At 35.8% G+C, this 15,263-nt stretch overlaps 1 protein-coding gene across 4 annotated transcripts; it reads right to left on the bottom strand.

The window, feature by feature from the left end:
* Positions 1-596: 596 nt before the first annotated feature.
* LOC129302483 (uncharacterized) lies at positions 597-8,655 on the bottom strand. 4 transcript variants are annotated; one of them, XM_054941408.1, is made up of 15 exons: positions 8,185-8,655; positions 7,197-7,247; positions 6,884-7,120; positions 6,616-6,714; positions 6,488-6,543; positions 6,170-6,281; positions 5,669-5,848; positions 4,440-4,709; positions 3,526-3,585; positions 3,251-3,454; positions 3,034-3,150; positions 2,084-2,395; positions 1,890-1,988; positions 1,286-1,797; positions 597-773 (listed from the first exon to the last, which is right to left on the bottom strand). In XM_054941408.1, the coding sequence occupies exons 1-15, from the start codon at positions 8,311-8,313 to the stop codon at positions 749-751; spliced, it is 2,463 nt and encodes an 820-aa protein (XP_054797383.1). In that variant the 5' UTR covers positions 8,314-8,655; the 3' UTR covers positions 597-748. The 4 variants fall into 4 exon arrangements, with proteins under 4 accessions (XP_054797383.1, XP_054797381.1, XP_054797382.1 ...); XM_054941406.1 differs by having other exon boundaries at positions 3,526-3,738; positions 8,185-8,654; XM_054941407.1 differs by having other exon boundaries at positions 3,526-3,738; positions 6,884-7,114; positions 8,185-8,654.
* Between the last annotated feature and the right edge of the window lie 6,608 nt (positions 8,656-15,263).

The following is a 15,263-nucleotide window of genomic DNA, read 5'->3' as shown; positions in this document are numbered from 1 at the left end:
TTACTTCATCCACCTACCCCTATGAATGACCGTCTACCACTATCACCATTGCTAGCTGCCATTTGCAGTCATTGCCAATCCCCACCAATACTCGTGATTGGTCACCATCACCCATCATTGGTGAGTCCCAACTAACCACTTCTAGATGCCATAGTCAATTTTCAAAACGACTGTTATAAATAAATTTTTAATCTGGCTGTTTCCACATTAACACAATCAGACGAAATTTTCTCTAGTTTATATTAAAAAACTTCTGAAAAAAATGAGAACTACGAACAAAATCAAAGAGCTTAAATCTCATCCCCGACTTATTTTTCTGTATAGTTTTATTTTTTTCAGGCCTGAATTTTTCTGCTTAGTTCAAATCAATTACTCCTTGCATCGCGTACACAATCCCTTAGACGGCCTCGCAAACACCAAACCTGAGAGCAATAGCCAGAACATTTCTAAAAAGCTGACTATTGATTGATCTTTTTAAGTTTTAATCATTCACAACCTCTCAAATGCAATTGCGGGTATGCTGGAGAGCACAGTGCAAGTGCAGGTGATCGAGATCGAGCATTGACCGCTACGTAATGATAAGAGCACGCCAAAATAAAAATAAAAAATAATAATTTATCCCAAAGGGGGGGCTACACTGACAATTTAAATCACAATTGCGCAGCACGCAATACATTGCTTTTCAATTCTTACGAAGCATTCTCCCACAAATTCTATAAACGTCACAAAATCGGCTCCTCAAGGATTGTCATAGATATGAATCTCCACGTTTCCTGCCGAAATAAAGCTCAAGATGTTATGAAGGAAATTCAATATCAAGACAGTTCAGAGTTGATCAGATGGGTGCAGCGAATTAGAATCGGGAATACCATGTAAGATCACATTTGCATGCAAACATTTCTTGCTAAACATAACTGTACCTTTTTTATTATATTTTAAAGCTTGAAAATGATACATTTGTTTATATTGGACAAAATATAAAGTTGTGAGCGCTAAAAATACACAGCTTACCACAAGGACTATATGTTTTAACAATGATCTCTGATAGAAAAATGTTATCTTAATGCGCTGATAAACGGGTTTAGGCATGCTATCATAGAAAATAAACGACGTGTTTCAAAAGATCCAAAGTAGAAGAGTCACTATCTTTGAGAAGGATATGCAGCGGCAGTTGCCCTGACAAAAACAGTCAGCAAAATTTTCTATTGAAGTATCTTTTGTCTTGAAAATAAACGTGATACCACAAGACAGATACCATTATACAAGAGCCAGTATAGAATCATACCTGGTCTGCTGTTTCCCGGAAAAGCTTGAAGCTAGCCTCCCATTGGCTGAGCCTATATTTTGGGTACTGCTCATACTTGATCTGTCCAGGTTAACCCCAATGCCAACAGTTAAATGTACAGAAGACTGCACAGGCCTACTTTCGTGGGAATCCTTAGATTTACTCAAAATTTTGACATTTGAGAGGCCTCCAGTAACACTGAAGCACATGCCATTTGGCTGCTGAGGCTGCTGCATTGCAGGTAGCTTTAGGGGATCATTAGTCGTAGTCTGAGAGATGACTACATATTCCTTGACTGTATTGTCAGTTTTAACATTTCTGGAATCGATAGAAGGAACTTTCTTTAGGCGATGAGATTGAGCCATTGGTGTAACAGCAACGGTGGGCAAATAAGAAGAATAAGGAGGTGAAGCTGCAGCTGCTGCGGCAACTTTGGCAACAGCTGCAGTAGCTGCTACCATTTTTTGTGCTCCTTCACGAAGTTGAATGTAGTCACCCTCAATCATAAACAACTGAAATAAAAGAACAGCACTATGAGTTTGTACAGCAAATAAATTACAGATGCTTGTACACCCAAACTTATAACTTGAGAGGTAAAACTCACTTGAGGATGATTGGCCACAAAATCATCAAGTCTTCCATACTTCTTCTTATAATCATGCCAGCGTAGGGGTGCAAGCATCTTGCCAAGTCTATTGGGAAGCTGTTTTCAAAACATATTGCATATCAACTGAATCAGATTGGACGCACAAGTCATATTTTGCATAGAATCTGTGAGTTCAAAATTAACTTGCTAACCGTTGAACTGATCCGAATTCTGCCACCAGCTGGAATAGTTCGAACAATGCACGCCAATAATGCCCTTTCATCAAGGAGAGCAGCCTCTAAAGTCCTAGCAACTGTTAAATTCATATGCCCAGTGGAGGCAGATGCTTCAGACAAGACGGAATCAGCAGAACTTTCTGTCATTACACTATGATTAACTGAATGGATTTGGTGAGATGATGCATTTGCAGCCGAGCTTGATTGCTCTGTGACCAAAACTTGGTCCTCTGCTCCATGACTTGCTGAAGTTGTAACATTCTCATCCTGTTCAGCAAACAACACTACCTGTATCATCAAAGCAATAACAGCAGTCAGACTAATGTTAAATTTGCAATCCATGTTTTTCACAAACTTTCTTTTTTCTTTCCCTTTTTTTTTTTCCTTTTTTTTTTTTTTCGGCCATGCTTTGCCAGCCACTTATTCAGTTGACATTTTTTGCTGTACATTAAGAAAATTCACCATATATTATCATCCTTATTAACAAACAACACTAGCTTCATCATCTAAACGGTAACAGCAGTCAGACTAATGTTAATTTTGCAACACATTTTTGTCAGTCACTTTCTTCTCTCTCTTTTCCTTTTTTTCCTTTTCCCTTCTTTTCTTTTGGCCACCTTTTGTCAGTCACTTTCAGTTGATGCTTTTTGGTCTACATTAAGAAAACTATATTCCACAAAGGTTAGAGGCTACTATTTTAAAAGGCTGCTGCAGGCTGAGGTGTAGAATCTTTGGTTCAAACATCAAACAACCTAAACATTTTCACAAGATAATGGAAACCGATGCAGATGTTTACTTATGGTAAATTCCATCTTTAGCTTCTATGACTTAGCCTCATCAACAAGATAGACCCACACCCAGTTTTTGTTTAATAATAATGATAATTAAGAAAAAGGGAATCACATGAGCAAGAGGTTGCAACAAACCTTAGTTTCACTGTTCTGATCATTAGTATTCAATCTTAAGACATCGTGAAAGTGGGATGAAATTTGTTGTAGGCTTTGATCTGGTTGGGAAGCTTCTAGTCGTCCTTTATCAACAGACTTAACAACCATAAATAAATTTAAGCTTAGCAACGGCAGTCACATGCAAAATCAAAGGGATAACCTGATCACCATGAATGACAAAATCCAAAACTAACACCTGTGTTAACACAGCAGATGATGTAGTAAGAGTTTGAGACTCCTCCCCTTGACCAATGCGAACATCCAAATAGTCCATGCTAAGAGCTTGCCCATTAACAGACATTTCATAATTAAACTTAGCATCCGATCTCATCAAATTTTGATCAGTTTGGGATGATGAATGATCATCCTTCACAGGCACCTGCGAACTCTCTGAGATGGCCTGGAGAAAAGAAGTAAACTTCTCACCATGTATTTCCAAGAAAATTAATAATAAATAATTTCTTTCAATACCTGTTGGTTCTGCCACTGTTGCGGAGGTAATATTGCTGGTACTGAGTGAAAATGTCCAACCTGTGATTGAGGTACATGTGATGCAACTGAATGGGGGGCAGCTTGTTGATGCACAAAAAATGGATGCATTGCCGTGACCTGACTAGGTGGGATACATGGAGGCATCCCAAGCAGAGATGACGGAGCAATAGGAATACTAGGAACATGTTCATTCTAGAAAAGCAAAATGAAGTCAAGATTTTAAACCCCCCAGGCTGAAAATAATTTGGGTATCACAATAAAATAAACGAAAAGGTACTCCCTCCATTTTCCGAACAGTTGTCATTTGGGGTTTTGATTTTTTTCATACAATTGTCAGTTTAGAATTTTAATGAAGCATTGATTAAGTTTTTCTACCATTTTACCCTTCAATTTAATGAAGAGAGAGGCGTTAACTACTAAAACATAATAAATAAGGGTATTTTAGTAAAAAACTCATTGTAAGAATTAGAGTTATTTATTAACTTTCTTATCCTACGTGCAAAATCCAAGTAACTATTGTTTGAAAAACAGAGGGAGTACATAACTAAGTCATACCGTGTATAACCATTAGATCATCTGAAAACTAAAATACAGCAGACTCTATCAATAATATGTAAGAATGTGCATAAAAATATCACACGTCCTAGTAAAGCATTTAACCAGCACAGAAATAAATTATCAAAAGCTGGGAAGATCCTCAAGTGACATTCTGCGTAACAGTCACTCAAAAGCTATCAAGATTCAAGAGTTCAACGCACATCCCCCTCATAAAAATGTAAGTATAGAATGCCTTTCGAGATGACATTCTGCAAATATTGGCAAAAAAATGACATTCTGAAAATAAGTAACTAGCTGTTCATCTGTAAAACTAATGAATAATTAGAGCGCCGGACCTGGATTGATGCATTGCCAGAAGATGCTAAAGGTAGACCATTATCTGAATTCTCGTTTGGAAGGAGACCATTGTTTCCACCTGAGCTGCTGCTTCCATTTGCATCAAATTGGTTTCCATTATCCTGCCCAAACTGAGATGCATTCTGTTTTGAACTCGTTTGGGACATTCTTGAGTCATCATTGTAAGCTCCACTCCTCTCTCTTGCATCAGCCAGCTCAAGTTGAAGTTGATGTACAGCATGCAAATGAACTCTCTCCATTTCTGCAAACTAACATCAATCCAAAGGAAGGTAAAAAGGGTGAAGCACCACCAACTACTGTCTAATATTGAAACAAAAAATAAGAAAATAAGAAAAAGGGTAGTCAAATGCACATAGCAGCCAATAGTGGAAAGCCCCAAAACTGCCACGTTGAGGATAAGGTGGGCATTTTAAAAGAAAGAAGAAAACTAATTAAACACATACAAAGGGCAAGCACAATAAACAATATACATTGCATAACTTTGGTAAACACTGAAAAGGAAGGAAGCCTTGGTAAAGAGGGAGGAGGAAAGAACAGAGGTCTGCAAAACAAGTAAAACAAAATGAAAGAAAATATTAAGAAAACTGAGAATGTGTACTGGATCTAAGATGATTTGAGAGAGCGGGAGTTCAAGTGCTCTGCCTCAGATATTGTGCAAGTCATGGATTTCCATTTAATTCACTGATCACTTTTGTCAAAGTGCACCAAGAGACAAATTTACCTACAATGATTACAAGCCATTAGACTGAAGTGGGGAAAAAATGGGGATTGATGAGAGAGAGTGCATCACATGACAAGCACCATTGCACTGCCAGAGTCTGCCCCTCCTTGGAAGTCTTATGGAAGGCAGATGGCCTCTAGGTTGCCACGTCATTATGCCATGGAAGTTATCATTGACAACACTGAAATAAATAAATGCAATGCTAATAATGGTTCAAAAGACGGGCTCATATAACTCATGAACAAAAGAAAAATGTATTTTACTGTCAATAAAACAGCACAAAAGACTAACATCATCATGAGTTGTAGTCTTGCTTAAATACATGAAGTGAATCATCAAACCTAAACCATATACTTAGTAAATTCACATATGTTACCAGCAAGCAACTGAGACAAAAGAAAAAAAATCAATAAAAAACTCAGGTGAATACAAAAGAAATATAAAAAAAAATGAATCAACAGGGAAAAGGGGGAATAGAAAGTCAACCTGTCTTTGGAAAGCCATCCAGAGTTGGTTATACTGCTCTGTACGTTCTCGCAGTTCTGCTTGCAATGTCTGGTTTGTTGTTGACTGGAAAACATCCACCTCACGGACGCTGGCAATCCAAGCCTGGGCCTCTCTCAACTGCTCATCTTTATACATAACCGTCTCCTGAGCAACCCTATGCTGAAAGACAATCATCATTAGCCCATCCAACTCCTAAAAACTGTAAAATTTGTAAACTTTTTTTTGATGGGGACAAGAAGCCATCTTATGCCACTAAATGAGGTTGGGAAAAAAAAAAACAGCTAATACAAATAGCATAGTTAAAAAACTTCCAATAACCAAAATAACAATAGTATATTAGATAAATATATCTGAATGAAGTCAATGTCCAGACAGAATAGTTCATGAATCAAATGTTTAATGAGCAGAATGAAAGGAAAAAGTCAAATACAAAAGTTAAGCAAACATTTCCACCAAAAAAACACAGTCAAGCAAACATACTTGTTCCTGCAACTCAATAAGCTGTCTCTCTTTTTCTTGGATATGCTCTTGAAGGTCGTGTATTTGTTTAACATGCTGAGCTCTTTCAGCTTCAGAATGATCGTGCTCCCTTCTGCAAAAAGCTTTACCCATTTAGCCATGCTCAAAAGTTTGGATGCAAAGCCAAGCAAACATACCATGTTACAAAATTTTCTTGGGGGCTTGGGCAACAATGTAGTACATGAAAACTGCTTTTTCTCAAGCTAAATGAATGCATTAACAAAATGCATGTCCGTATGAGAATACGCATATTCATTTACTGTGTAAATAAATAAGAACCTGAAAGTTGCAAGCTCTTTGTTTTGTTCACGTAGAAGGTCCTGTTTAGCCCAAGCCTGATAGAATAGAAAAAGAAATTAGAATAACATGTCAACAACTCTGTGACAAAGAAAGGGCATTTGACAAACCGCTTCATTTTCTAATTTAATAGCATGCAGCTCTCTGTCTTTCTCTTCCATTTTCCCTTCCAGCTCATGTATTCTGCGCTCTCTGTCAAGAAGTTGCTCCTCCAAACCAAATCAATAAATTAGAACAGCCTCAAAATTACATAAAATTCAAACATGTAACTCAATTCAAGCATGTTCTTTTTTCTAGGTGTAAATTCTATAAATCATTTTATTTGACTGAACAGAGCAATAAATACTTTGGAGTGCAAATAAATTATAGAATATATACCTGAAGCTTGCTGGTAGTGTTAGCCTGCTCCTTGAGTTGAGCATCAAAGCTGCTTTGCATTTCCATTATCCCAGTTCTTGCAATCATCTGAGCTCTCAACTCAATCTCCACACGCCCCAGCTCCTCTCTTTGTCTAGCAACGTTGAGAATTCGTTGCTGCATGATATCACTGTCTAGTGCTCCATCCACTGTTATTGAACAAAAATCAACATCAAGAGGCTCTCTCCCTTGCTGCACCTTGAAAAACGGGAAATCATCTTCACATTCCTGGATCCCCAATACTAAAAGAAGCTTTTACCAACACCATCCTTACCTCAAATATGGTTCTCTCATCTGATTGCCCTATCTTTGGTTGTGATAATTCCTGCACATCAGGCATCAGCAGATACCGAGTTCACAATCAAACAAATAACAGAACAGCAAAAGTGATGAAACTCCCTCTTCAACCAGATAAAAACATATTTACTGAAAAATTGAAAGCAATCGAACCTAAGAAACTAAAATCTCAACAACATAAAACACAGAGTTCAGAGCCTGAACATTATGCTCCCTCAATCTGCAAAGCTTTCCACTCAAAAATGAACTTCACCAACTAAATTCGGATGATAAGGAAGTAGACAATGTTCCTCACACACCCTGCGTTCAGTTTGTTATCATCTACTGCTCTGATTTAAAAATGTCAAACTGATTGTCAAGTTTTTTTTTTTTTTTTTCATTTGTCATTGTGAACCAAATTAACATTAAATCAGAGATTACCCGAAAGCCAGACTTAGGTTTCCCAGAACCAAGCATTAAAATATTAAAACTACCTCAAGAGAAAGAAAACTGTGAGAACAAGAACTGACAATTGAATACTCTTTTGAGCTTCCTTGTAAAACACAACCGAACAGGATAAACAACTAAAGTCAGTCGAACTAAGATATTTTGCTTAAATCTGCAAATCCCCAGAGTGTAATAGGCAAAGCAAGTGGCCACATTACCAACCTAAGCCCGAGACGTGGCATATGCTATCCTAAAGCTCAACACCATTAAAAAGTGCGAACAAGTTATGCTTAAAACGAGGAACCACCGATACGAAGGAACGCACGAACAAGTAATGTTAAACCCTAACGCCAATTTGGCCAATAAGAAAATCTATAAAACCCAGAAGGCAAGCACAAGAGAAGAAACAAAATGTCATCCTTTTCTCGATATCTATCGATGATGAAGCTCCAAATTTCATAACAAGCATTTTCATCTGACTAACACTGCCAGAACCACAAAGGTGAGACAATGCAAATTATTTTCCCACCAAATACTACCTCGTCTCCCGGGTTTCGCGCTGAATGCTGGTCCCCAATGGCCCGCCACTCTTTACGGGACGAAGGCGGCATCTGCAGAGAAGCCCCGCGAGCGGTGGTGGCAGCAGCAACACCGGCTGTGGTCTCCATTGAAACGAAAGAACCAACGCTGCTCCCCGTCTCCACTCGTCGCGTCTAGGGGAAATCCCTAGTTTCTCAAAATTATCATACTCGAAACCCTAAAATTGAAACCTTTTTAGGGCGAAGACAATGAGTGTTGACGGAAGAAAGCGATAACAAATCTGAGGAATGGAAGGAGGAGGAAGCTTAACGGGGCTTTGGTGTGCAAGAGTGGTCGGAGGAATTGCACTGTAATTATCTAACAGTTTTGAGATTGAGGGGAAGTGGTGCCAAAGATATGATTGGGTGTGAGAGCTTCGTTAACGACGGCGCTCCCGCGATTTATAGGCCATGTTTCGTACGCACGCCGAGCATTGTCATTGGAATTGAGATTGCGAACGAGATTTTAAAATTATGTTTGTTATGTTGTAATAATTTTAAAAAATATTTTTTTGTTTTATTTTATAATTAAATATAAAATATAAAAAGATTGTAATAGCCTGTATAATAAAATTGTAATCCTAAACCCATCTTCTCTACTACACGAGGTATAGCAAACCACGATCGAAATGGTGTTGGCTAGTTTTTTCTCTGATATTGTTGTTGTGTGGTTTTTGTTTTCCTCTGTTACTTTCATTTTGACCTTATTCCTCTACTACTACGAACACTACGTGATCACTCTCGCTCTCTACCCGTCTATCTCCATCACTATCTACTCTAAAGATGAAGGTTTGCAATGCCATGCAAGGATAGAGATAAGCACATGTGATGAGATCGACAAAGAAAATGGAGAAGAATGCTTCGCGGCCATGATGGTGATGAGAGTTCTTCTCAAAATAATGAAGTGTTGTTGATGGAGGAGAAGCAAGGTGGATGGTCGAAGGTCTTTGACGGCAAAAAAGGAAGGTAGAGTATTGGAGGCCTTTGACAAAAGGATGAAATCTGGACATTTTTACAATGGTATTCCAATTAAAAAAATTCAATTCCAAAATAGATTTTGCAATACCGGGAGTGGTAGGTTTGAGTATTTCCAGTTAAGTAGTACTGAGTAGTCCTAAGGATTGTCAAATACTTCATGCCAAACATGTCAAAAGTGGTATCACCTAAACCCAGTCTCAATTCCAGCCCCAATACCACATACCAAATAAGGCTATAAGGTTATTTCACAATTTATTTGTGATGGGCTCATGCGTTGTCTGGCGCTTGTATCATACTTTTCTTTTTTTCCCCCAGAATCAAAACTTTAAAGCCATTTGATAACTCACATTTATTACATGCTTTTTATTATTATTATTAACCAAAAATTATATTATATTTACTCGAATTGCACATTTATTGCATTAATTGTGAGAAATCATCTAAGTATAAGATTATGTGCATTAGGGGCTTTTTGGTCATGAAATTAAAATTTTGAAAAAATTAGTCAAGAAGTATTTTTAGTCCAAAAAAACAATGGTCTAATTAGATTTTTAAATTATTTTTAGATTGAGCGTAATTAATTTCACAAATTAACAATTTTGGAAAATCAAAGTTTTGAGTTGACTTGTTTTCTTATACTTAGATTAGGTTATTTTTGTGCATGTGTGGGCTTACAATTTTTAGGCTATTTGGAACACCTCAAGGGCTCTTTTATAATGTCATAATTAGCTTTTATTATTTAATTGCATTATGTCACATATTTGGAGATTAATTTTAATTGGAAATGTAATTATTATTTATATGCTTTGAACTTTGATCTTGTATGTCACATTTATTTATATAGGTCACACACCTTGGATTTGACACACGAGGACCATTGGATTGGGATAATAAATGAGTCAAGAGGCAAAACACTTGAGTTTTAAAGTGAAAGTACAAGTCTTGCATGATCTTGCATACATTGTACCATACTTTGAATCCACTCGCTCTCTTTCTCTTAATTTCTCATTACCTTGAGCTTTATCTAATTCAATTTTCAGACCATTTTTATTTGAATTTTCATCTATTTTACTATGGTAAATAATAAAGCTACCCTATCTCATTTTCCATTCACTATCTTAATACTAGAACAGGGCTCATTTACTCTAGACTTGAATCAAACTACTCTAATTTTATTTTCAGCATTTATTCTTTCATTCACTCTCATTTTTTAGCCTCCACCCTTCTCCATTCTCTCTCCATTGTTATTCATGTTCTTTATCTCCATCTCACATTCTCTCCTCCGTATTTCATGATCTAACCATCAAAATTATAATCCAACTTCACCATCCTTCTTCCACCTCACTCTTTAAACCCTACATTTCATTTTCTTGGTTTGGCTTCAAAATCCTCAAGGTGTTCATGAGTATGATTCAACCATGGCGGAAGGATTGTACTCAAATGAGTTCTAAGATGATTAGAGGCTAAACTTACAATGATGTTAAAAGAGTCTTGAAGTGAATCGAGGAAGGTTAAGGGTTATGGCCACTCTCCATTAAACCAAAATTGATATAATCTTGTTCTTAAAATTAGAAGTATTATTATATCTTGTTTTTATTTACCAAAATTGGTATTTAACTTGTTGGTTTAGTATTTTTTCACTTAATTTCCTTTTGTGTAGTTGTTGAAAATTTTCTCCAATACATTGTAATTCATATAAAATATATGTTTTATGTGTGTTAAACGTGTCTTACATTAGCTATAAATAAATATGTTTTGTTGGTGTTTGATAAAATATTTTGCGTGTAAAATTATGCATTAGACTTACCATAGGTCAAGCTGCACATAAAGGGAACATAAGGAGAATTTTGACTACTTTGCACTTAACTAAGAAATTGATTAGGGACTTGTACACAATTGTGCAAGGACTTGGTTAATTGAACTGGTTAGGAAAGCATACTTATACAAAATTTTGTAAGAGTTTAATTTGATCAAGAGAATGGAAATTAACTTAAGCCTAATTAGAAAGAGTATACAAGGAATTTAGCATCCCACAACTCTTAGAACTCCACTTTAAAAGGATTTAAACACTCCCATTTTCATTTCACTGGTTAATTAGATTTTTTTAATTAAATCTATCCACTTAGTTTAATTAGCTAAAATCTATCAACTCTTAGTTAGTTTAGCTCACTAGTTTAGCCTTAATTAACCTCAGTTAGCCTTCTTAGTGAAAAATAACTTAGGTTGCCACTAGTACTATATATTATTAATTTAGCTATTTTTGAGTGTAAGAGACATATGCTCTCACCATTGCCCCAATGCACAACCTTATTATGCCTCTGAAAATGATTTAGGTGCAAGTGAAAGTGAAAATGGTAATAAAAGTGGAATGAAGGTAGAATTGATGTTTAAATGTATGCTTACATATAAAACTGAGATAAAAATTTTATTTAGCATTATATTTTTATTTTAAAAAATAAAATGTAATGTCCACCTTGACATTATCAAAATTCACTACACAATCACAACAAACAATCATAACTTGCTCCTAAGCTCACATTATCCATATAAAGGTTTAAATTAATAATCTTTTAAAAATAATTGTGGAATAATTGGGATCCCATAAAAACCCTTTAAATTGATAGTTTAAGCTCAAACTTAATAATTTATATAGGTATTGGAAGCATGAAAAAGTTTTGGGAAGAAAACCACTTCAAAACAGGGCCAAAAATGTCATTTTTGAGTGTTTTGGTTCATGCGTCGTGGCTCGTGGTCCATGCGCTATGGCATGTGGTACAAAATGCCAAATTTTCTTGCTGTACCGTACGCTGTGACTTGCGCGAAATGTGCTACAGTGCATCTATCCATGACAGCAATAACAACTTTTCTAAACGAACTTCAAACGCGCCCCATTTTCACATCCGATGTCCGATTGGAGTGATTCAAGTACCCACACGAAGCTTATTCAATAAGCTAACTAATAGTATAAGTTTCGTCTTGATTTGACACCGTATGAGAATTTTAGACATTCAAATGCAAAAGTCAATTTTTAAAGAAATTTTCAACTATTCAAATACCTAAAACTTATAACTAATACCATTAATCCATTATGAGGCTTGAACCAAATTCAATGGACCAAAATACACTTGAATGATCAATCAAACATACAAAAACATATCAAATACAAAATTTAGCCACTCAATGGCCATTTTGCCTAATATAGCCAAAATACCAAATCAACATCATATATGCTATTTGGCCTCTATTACCACATAATACACCACAAATATATTGTCACCACATAGATAAAACATTCCTTACACTTGTATTAGCATTTTAGCCCATTACTACAAAAATTACCACATATTCACTATATATATAATATTGGGCTAAAATACACAACAACATAGTATGAAACAAGTACAACCAATCAAAATGATATGCATTTCTAGTTGGCAATATATAATATCATATAACAAGTTTATGTACACCACTCAAACCAAAATCAGGCTTTACAAAGAGTGTAGCAAATATGCTAGCCCCTACCCAATTCCCTCCCTGGCTCAGTCTCACTGATAGCACCTGTAAAATGACAATCCACGAGGTAAGATAAAAATCTCAGTAATTAAGATAATCTACATTATTGATTAATAAGCCAAGTTATAAACAAGTATTAAAATAAGTAACATAATCACATCATATAATATCACCATAAATTTGCATGCATGATCCCTAACCATCTGGTCCTCCAATACTCTCGACCGAACCAGTAGGCTATTTCATATAACCAAACCACATATATGGTTCCCAAGCTCACTATTCATGGTAGAACTACTCGACCAAGGTGTCCTAAACCACTTCCAGACTACTGTTTCCTCCTATTACAAATAATTGGGGTGTCGTTACTCCAACACCGCATCCTACGGATGTTACCTCCAACTCCGTACTCTTTTGGGTACTAAGGAGAGTGAGTCTTCAACACCGCACCCATTTTTAGGCACTAAGGAGAGTAAGTACTGCACCTGACGTTCTAAGGTGCCAGCAACGCCATATGGACTTAATCTTCACTATCTCTACTAGGGTGACCTCCCACCCTCTAATATTTCACATTTCACTACATATCTCCACTTGACCATGCATAAATAACTTTTCAAACAAGTATAACAAAATCTTTTCATTTACTTTAAAAATATAGAATTTCACAAACCAATACTCTATTTTTTCTAAAATAGTTAACCTTTAAAGAATTTATACATATATACTCAACAAATCATAGAAAAATAACTTGAAAATAACTTATACAAGGTAATAAATAATGCAAATTATCTAGTTACCTCAACCCTTTTGTTACTAAAAGGGTTACCTGTGGTATTAAATTCTCTTCTTGTGTCAAGGTAAGTCTTCCCATACCACAATCTACAATAACAAGTACTATATGTTAATTTTTGATTAACACAAGCACCATTAGCTAATATTAGCCTCCCAATTCTCCCACTTCTTACTTATATTCTCAACAAATAAAATTGTCAAGATTAAAATTTGTTCACATCATCCCTTCAAGTCACTTTCTAACTCTATCACAACATAAAACTCAATATCTCAACTTATCACACTTCAACACCCTATGATCAAGTTGGGGTTTGATTCAAAATTCACCAAACATGAAAGTAGCTTCCTATTATCACATATCCAAGATCAATAAACCTAAATTAAACCTTCAAAACATTGACTCATGGCTTAATCTAATCAGACCAAATTCTCACTCTTCCAAATCCCATGGAAAATGAGATGAAAAGGTAGAGGAGAAGGGTAGGAAACTTACCTAAGGGTTTAGAGACTCAAATGATCTTAAAATCCTTCCAAATTGATGCCCTAGCAGTGTCCAAAGTTGTCCTCTTCGTGCTTTAGGTTTTCCACCCCACAAACTGTCCATTTCTGATTATTTTCAAAATTTTAAGTTGCCTATTGTGCCGTGTGCTACAGTGCACGCCACGCAAGCCGCAACTCACAATGCAGCAAGTAACAACTTGATTTTGCTCCCCCCGATACTTCTCGACTTGATCCGACTTTCATTCTATCTCAATTTAGAACTAAATATGACCCAAAAATTCAATTAGCCACTCAAAAATATAATTAAATAAATTAATCATATTTTTAACTAATTTATCCCTTAATTAATCCATTTTTTCAGATTTGAAATTTTAGGATGTTACATAAAACACCTATGACATTTAACTAAAAAAAAATTGAAGCACCAGCCCCACACTGTTCATTAGATTTAAAATTACTATCACCAAAAATCAAGCAAATAAAATTGAGATTGGAGAAACCCATGAACTCAACACAAGCCTCCATATTTTTAGAGATTCTTGATGGCTAAGGAGGACTCAAGTCTTGACAAGTGAGGCTTATTAGCTATGACGGCAATAAGCCGAGAGGGAAGACACTCCTAATTTATCAACTTAGTCCACATGAGGTTTTATAATTCCAAAAACCTCAACAAGTGGGGCTCCCATAGATCATTTAAGAACATTATACAAGTAGCCAAAATTGGTATTTAAGGCATTATAGAAAGAAGATAAAGAAGAATCAACTGCATTCCAAATTGAAGGCATGATGACCAAGCATACCATTGCTACTGGGTAATGCTACATTGTCGCTATCACCAATAGAGAATCACCACCACTATTATTATTGAAGGAACACCATCAATGGTGGTGGCTAAGTAAGTAGCAAGCAATAACAAAAAAGAGAAGGTAAAAGATAAATGAGGGGCATAGAGGTCCAATAAAGACATGAAATCCACTTTTTTAATTTTTTATGAAACAAGGTTCATGAAGAATTGACTTCTATTGTACCAAACATTGATTCAACTTCTACTTTTCTTCCTACAATTCCATGCCATCAAGCAGGGCATTAAAGAAAAAATTATTTAATTAGTCTCATATAGTTAAGGTGCTTGTTTCAATTAAATGATGACGTGAGAATATTTTATAGTTATCTATTTTATAACAAATTTTTATTATTAGTATTATCAACCCATTAAAAGTTATTTATATTGATTTGATGAGATAAAAGTATAC

This window comes from Prosopis cineraria, unplaced genomic scaffold, assembly GCF_029017545.1.
Source record: "Prosopis cineraria cultivar Desert tree isolate PC_DT_omini unplaced genomic scaffold, ASM2901754v1 PC2, whole genome shotgun sequence".
Taxonomy (NCBI): domain Eukaryota; kingdom Viridiplantae; phylum Streptophyta; class Magnoliopsida; order Fabales; family Fabaceae; genus Prosopis; species Prosopis cineraria.
This window is presented reverse-complemented; position numbering and strand designations above follow the sequence as displayed.

Excerpts from the sequence above, each read along its gene's own strand:
- LOC129302483 (XM_054941406.1), bottom strand. The coding sequence starts at position 8,313 with ATGGAGACCACAGCCGGTGTTGCTGCTGCCACCACCGCTCGCGGGGCT. Across the intron at positions 2,396-3,033 it reads ATCAGAACAGTGAAACTAAG|GTAGTGTTGTTTGCTGAACA; the intron begins GTTTGTTGCAAC and ends TTGATGATACAG. Across the intron at positions 1,798-1,889 it reads TTGTGGCCAATCATCCTCAA|TTGTTTATGATTGAGGGTGA; the intron begins GTGAGTTTTACC and ends CTTTTATTTCAG.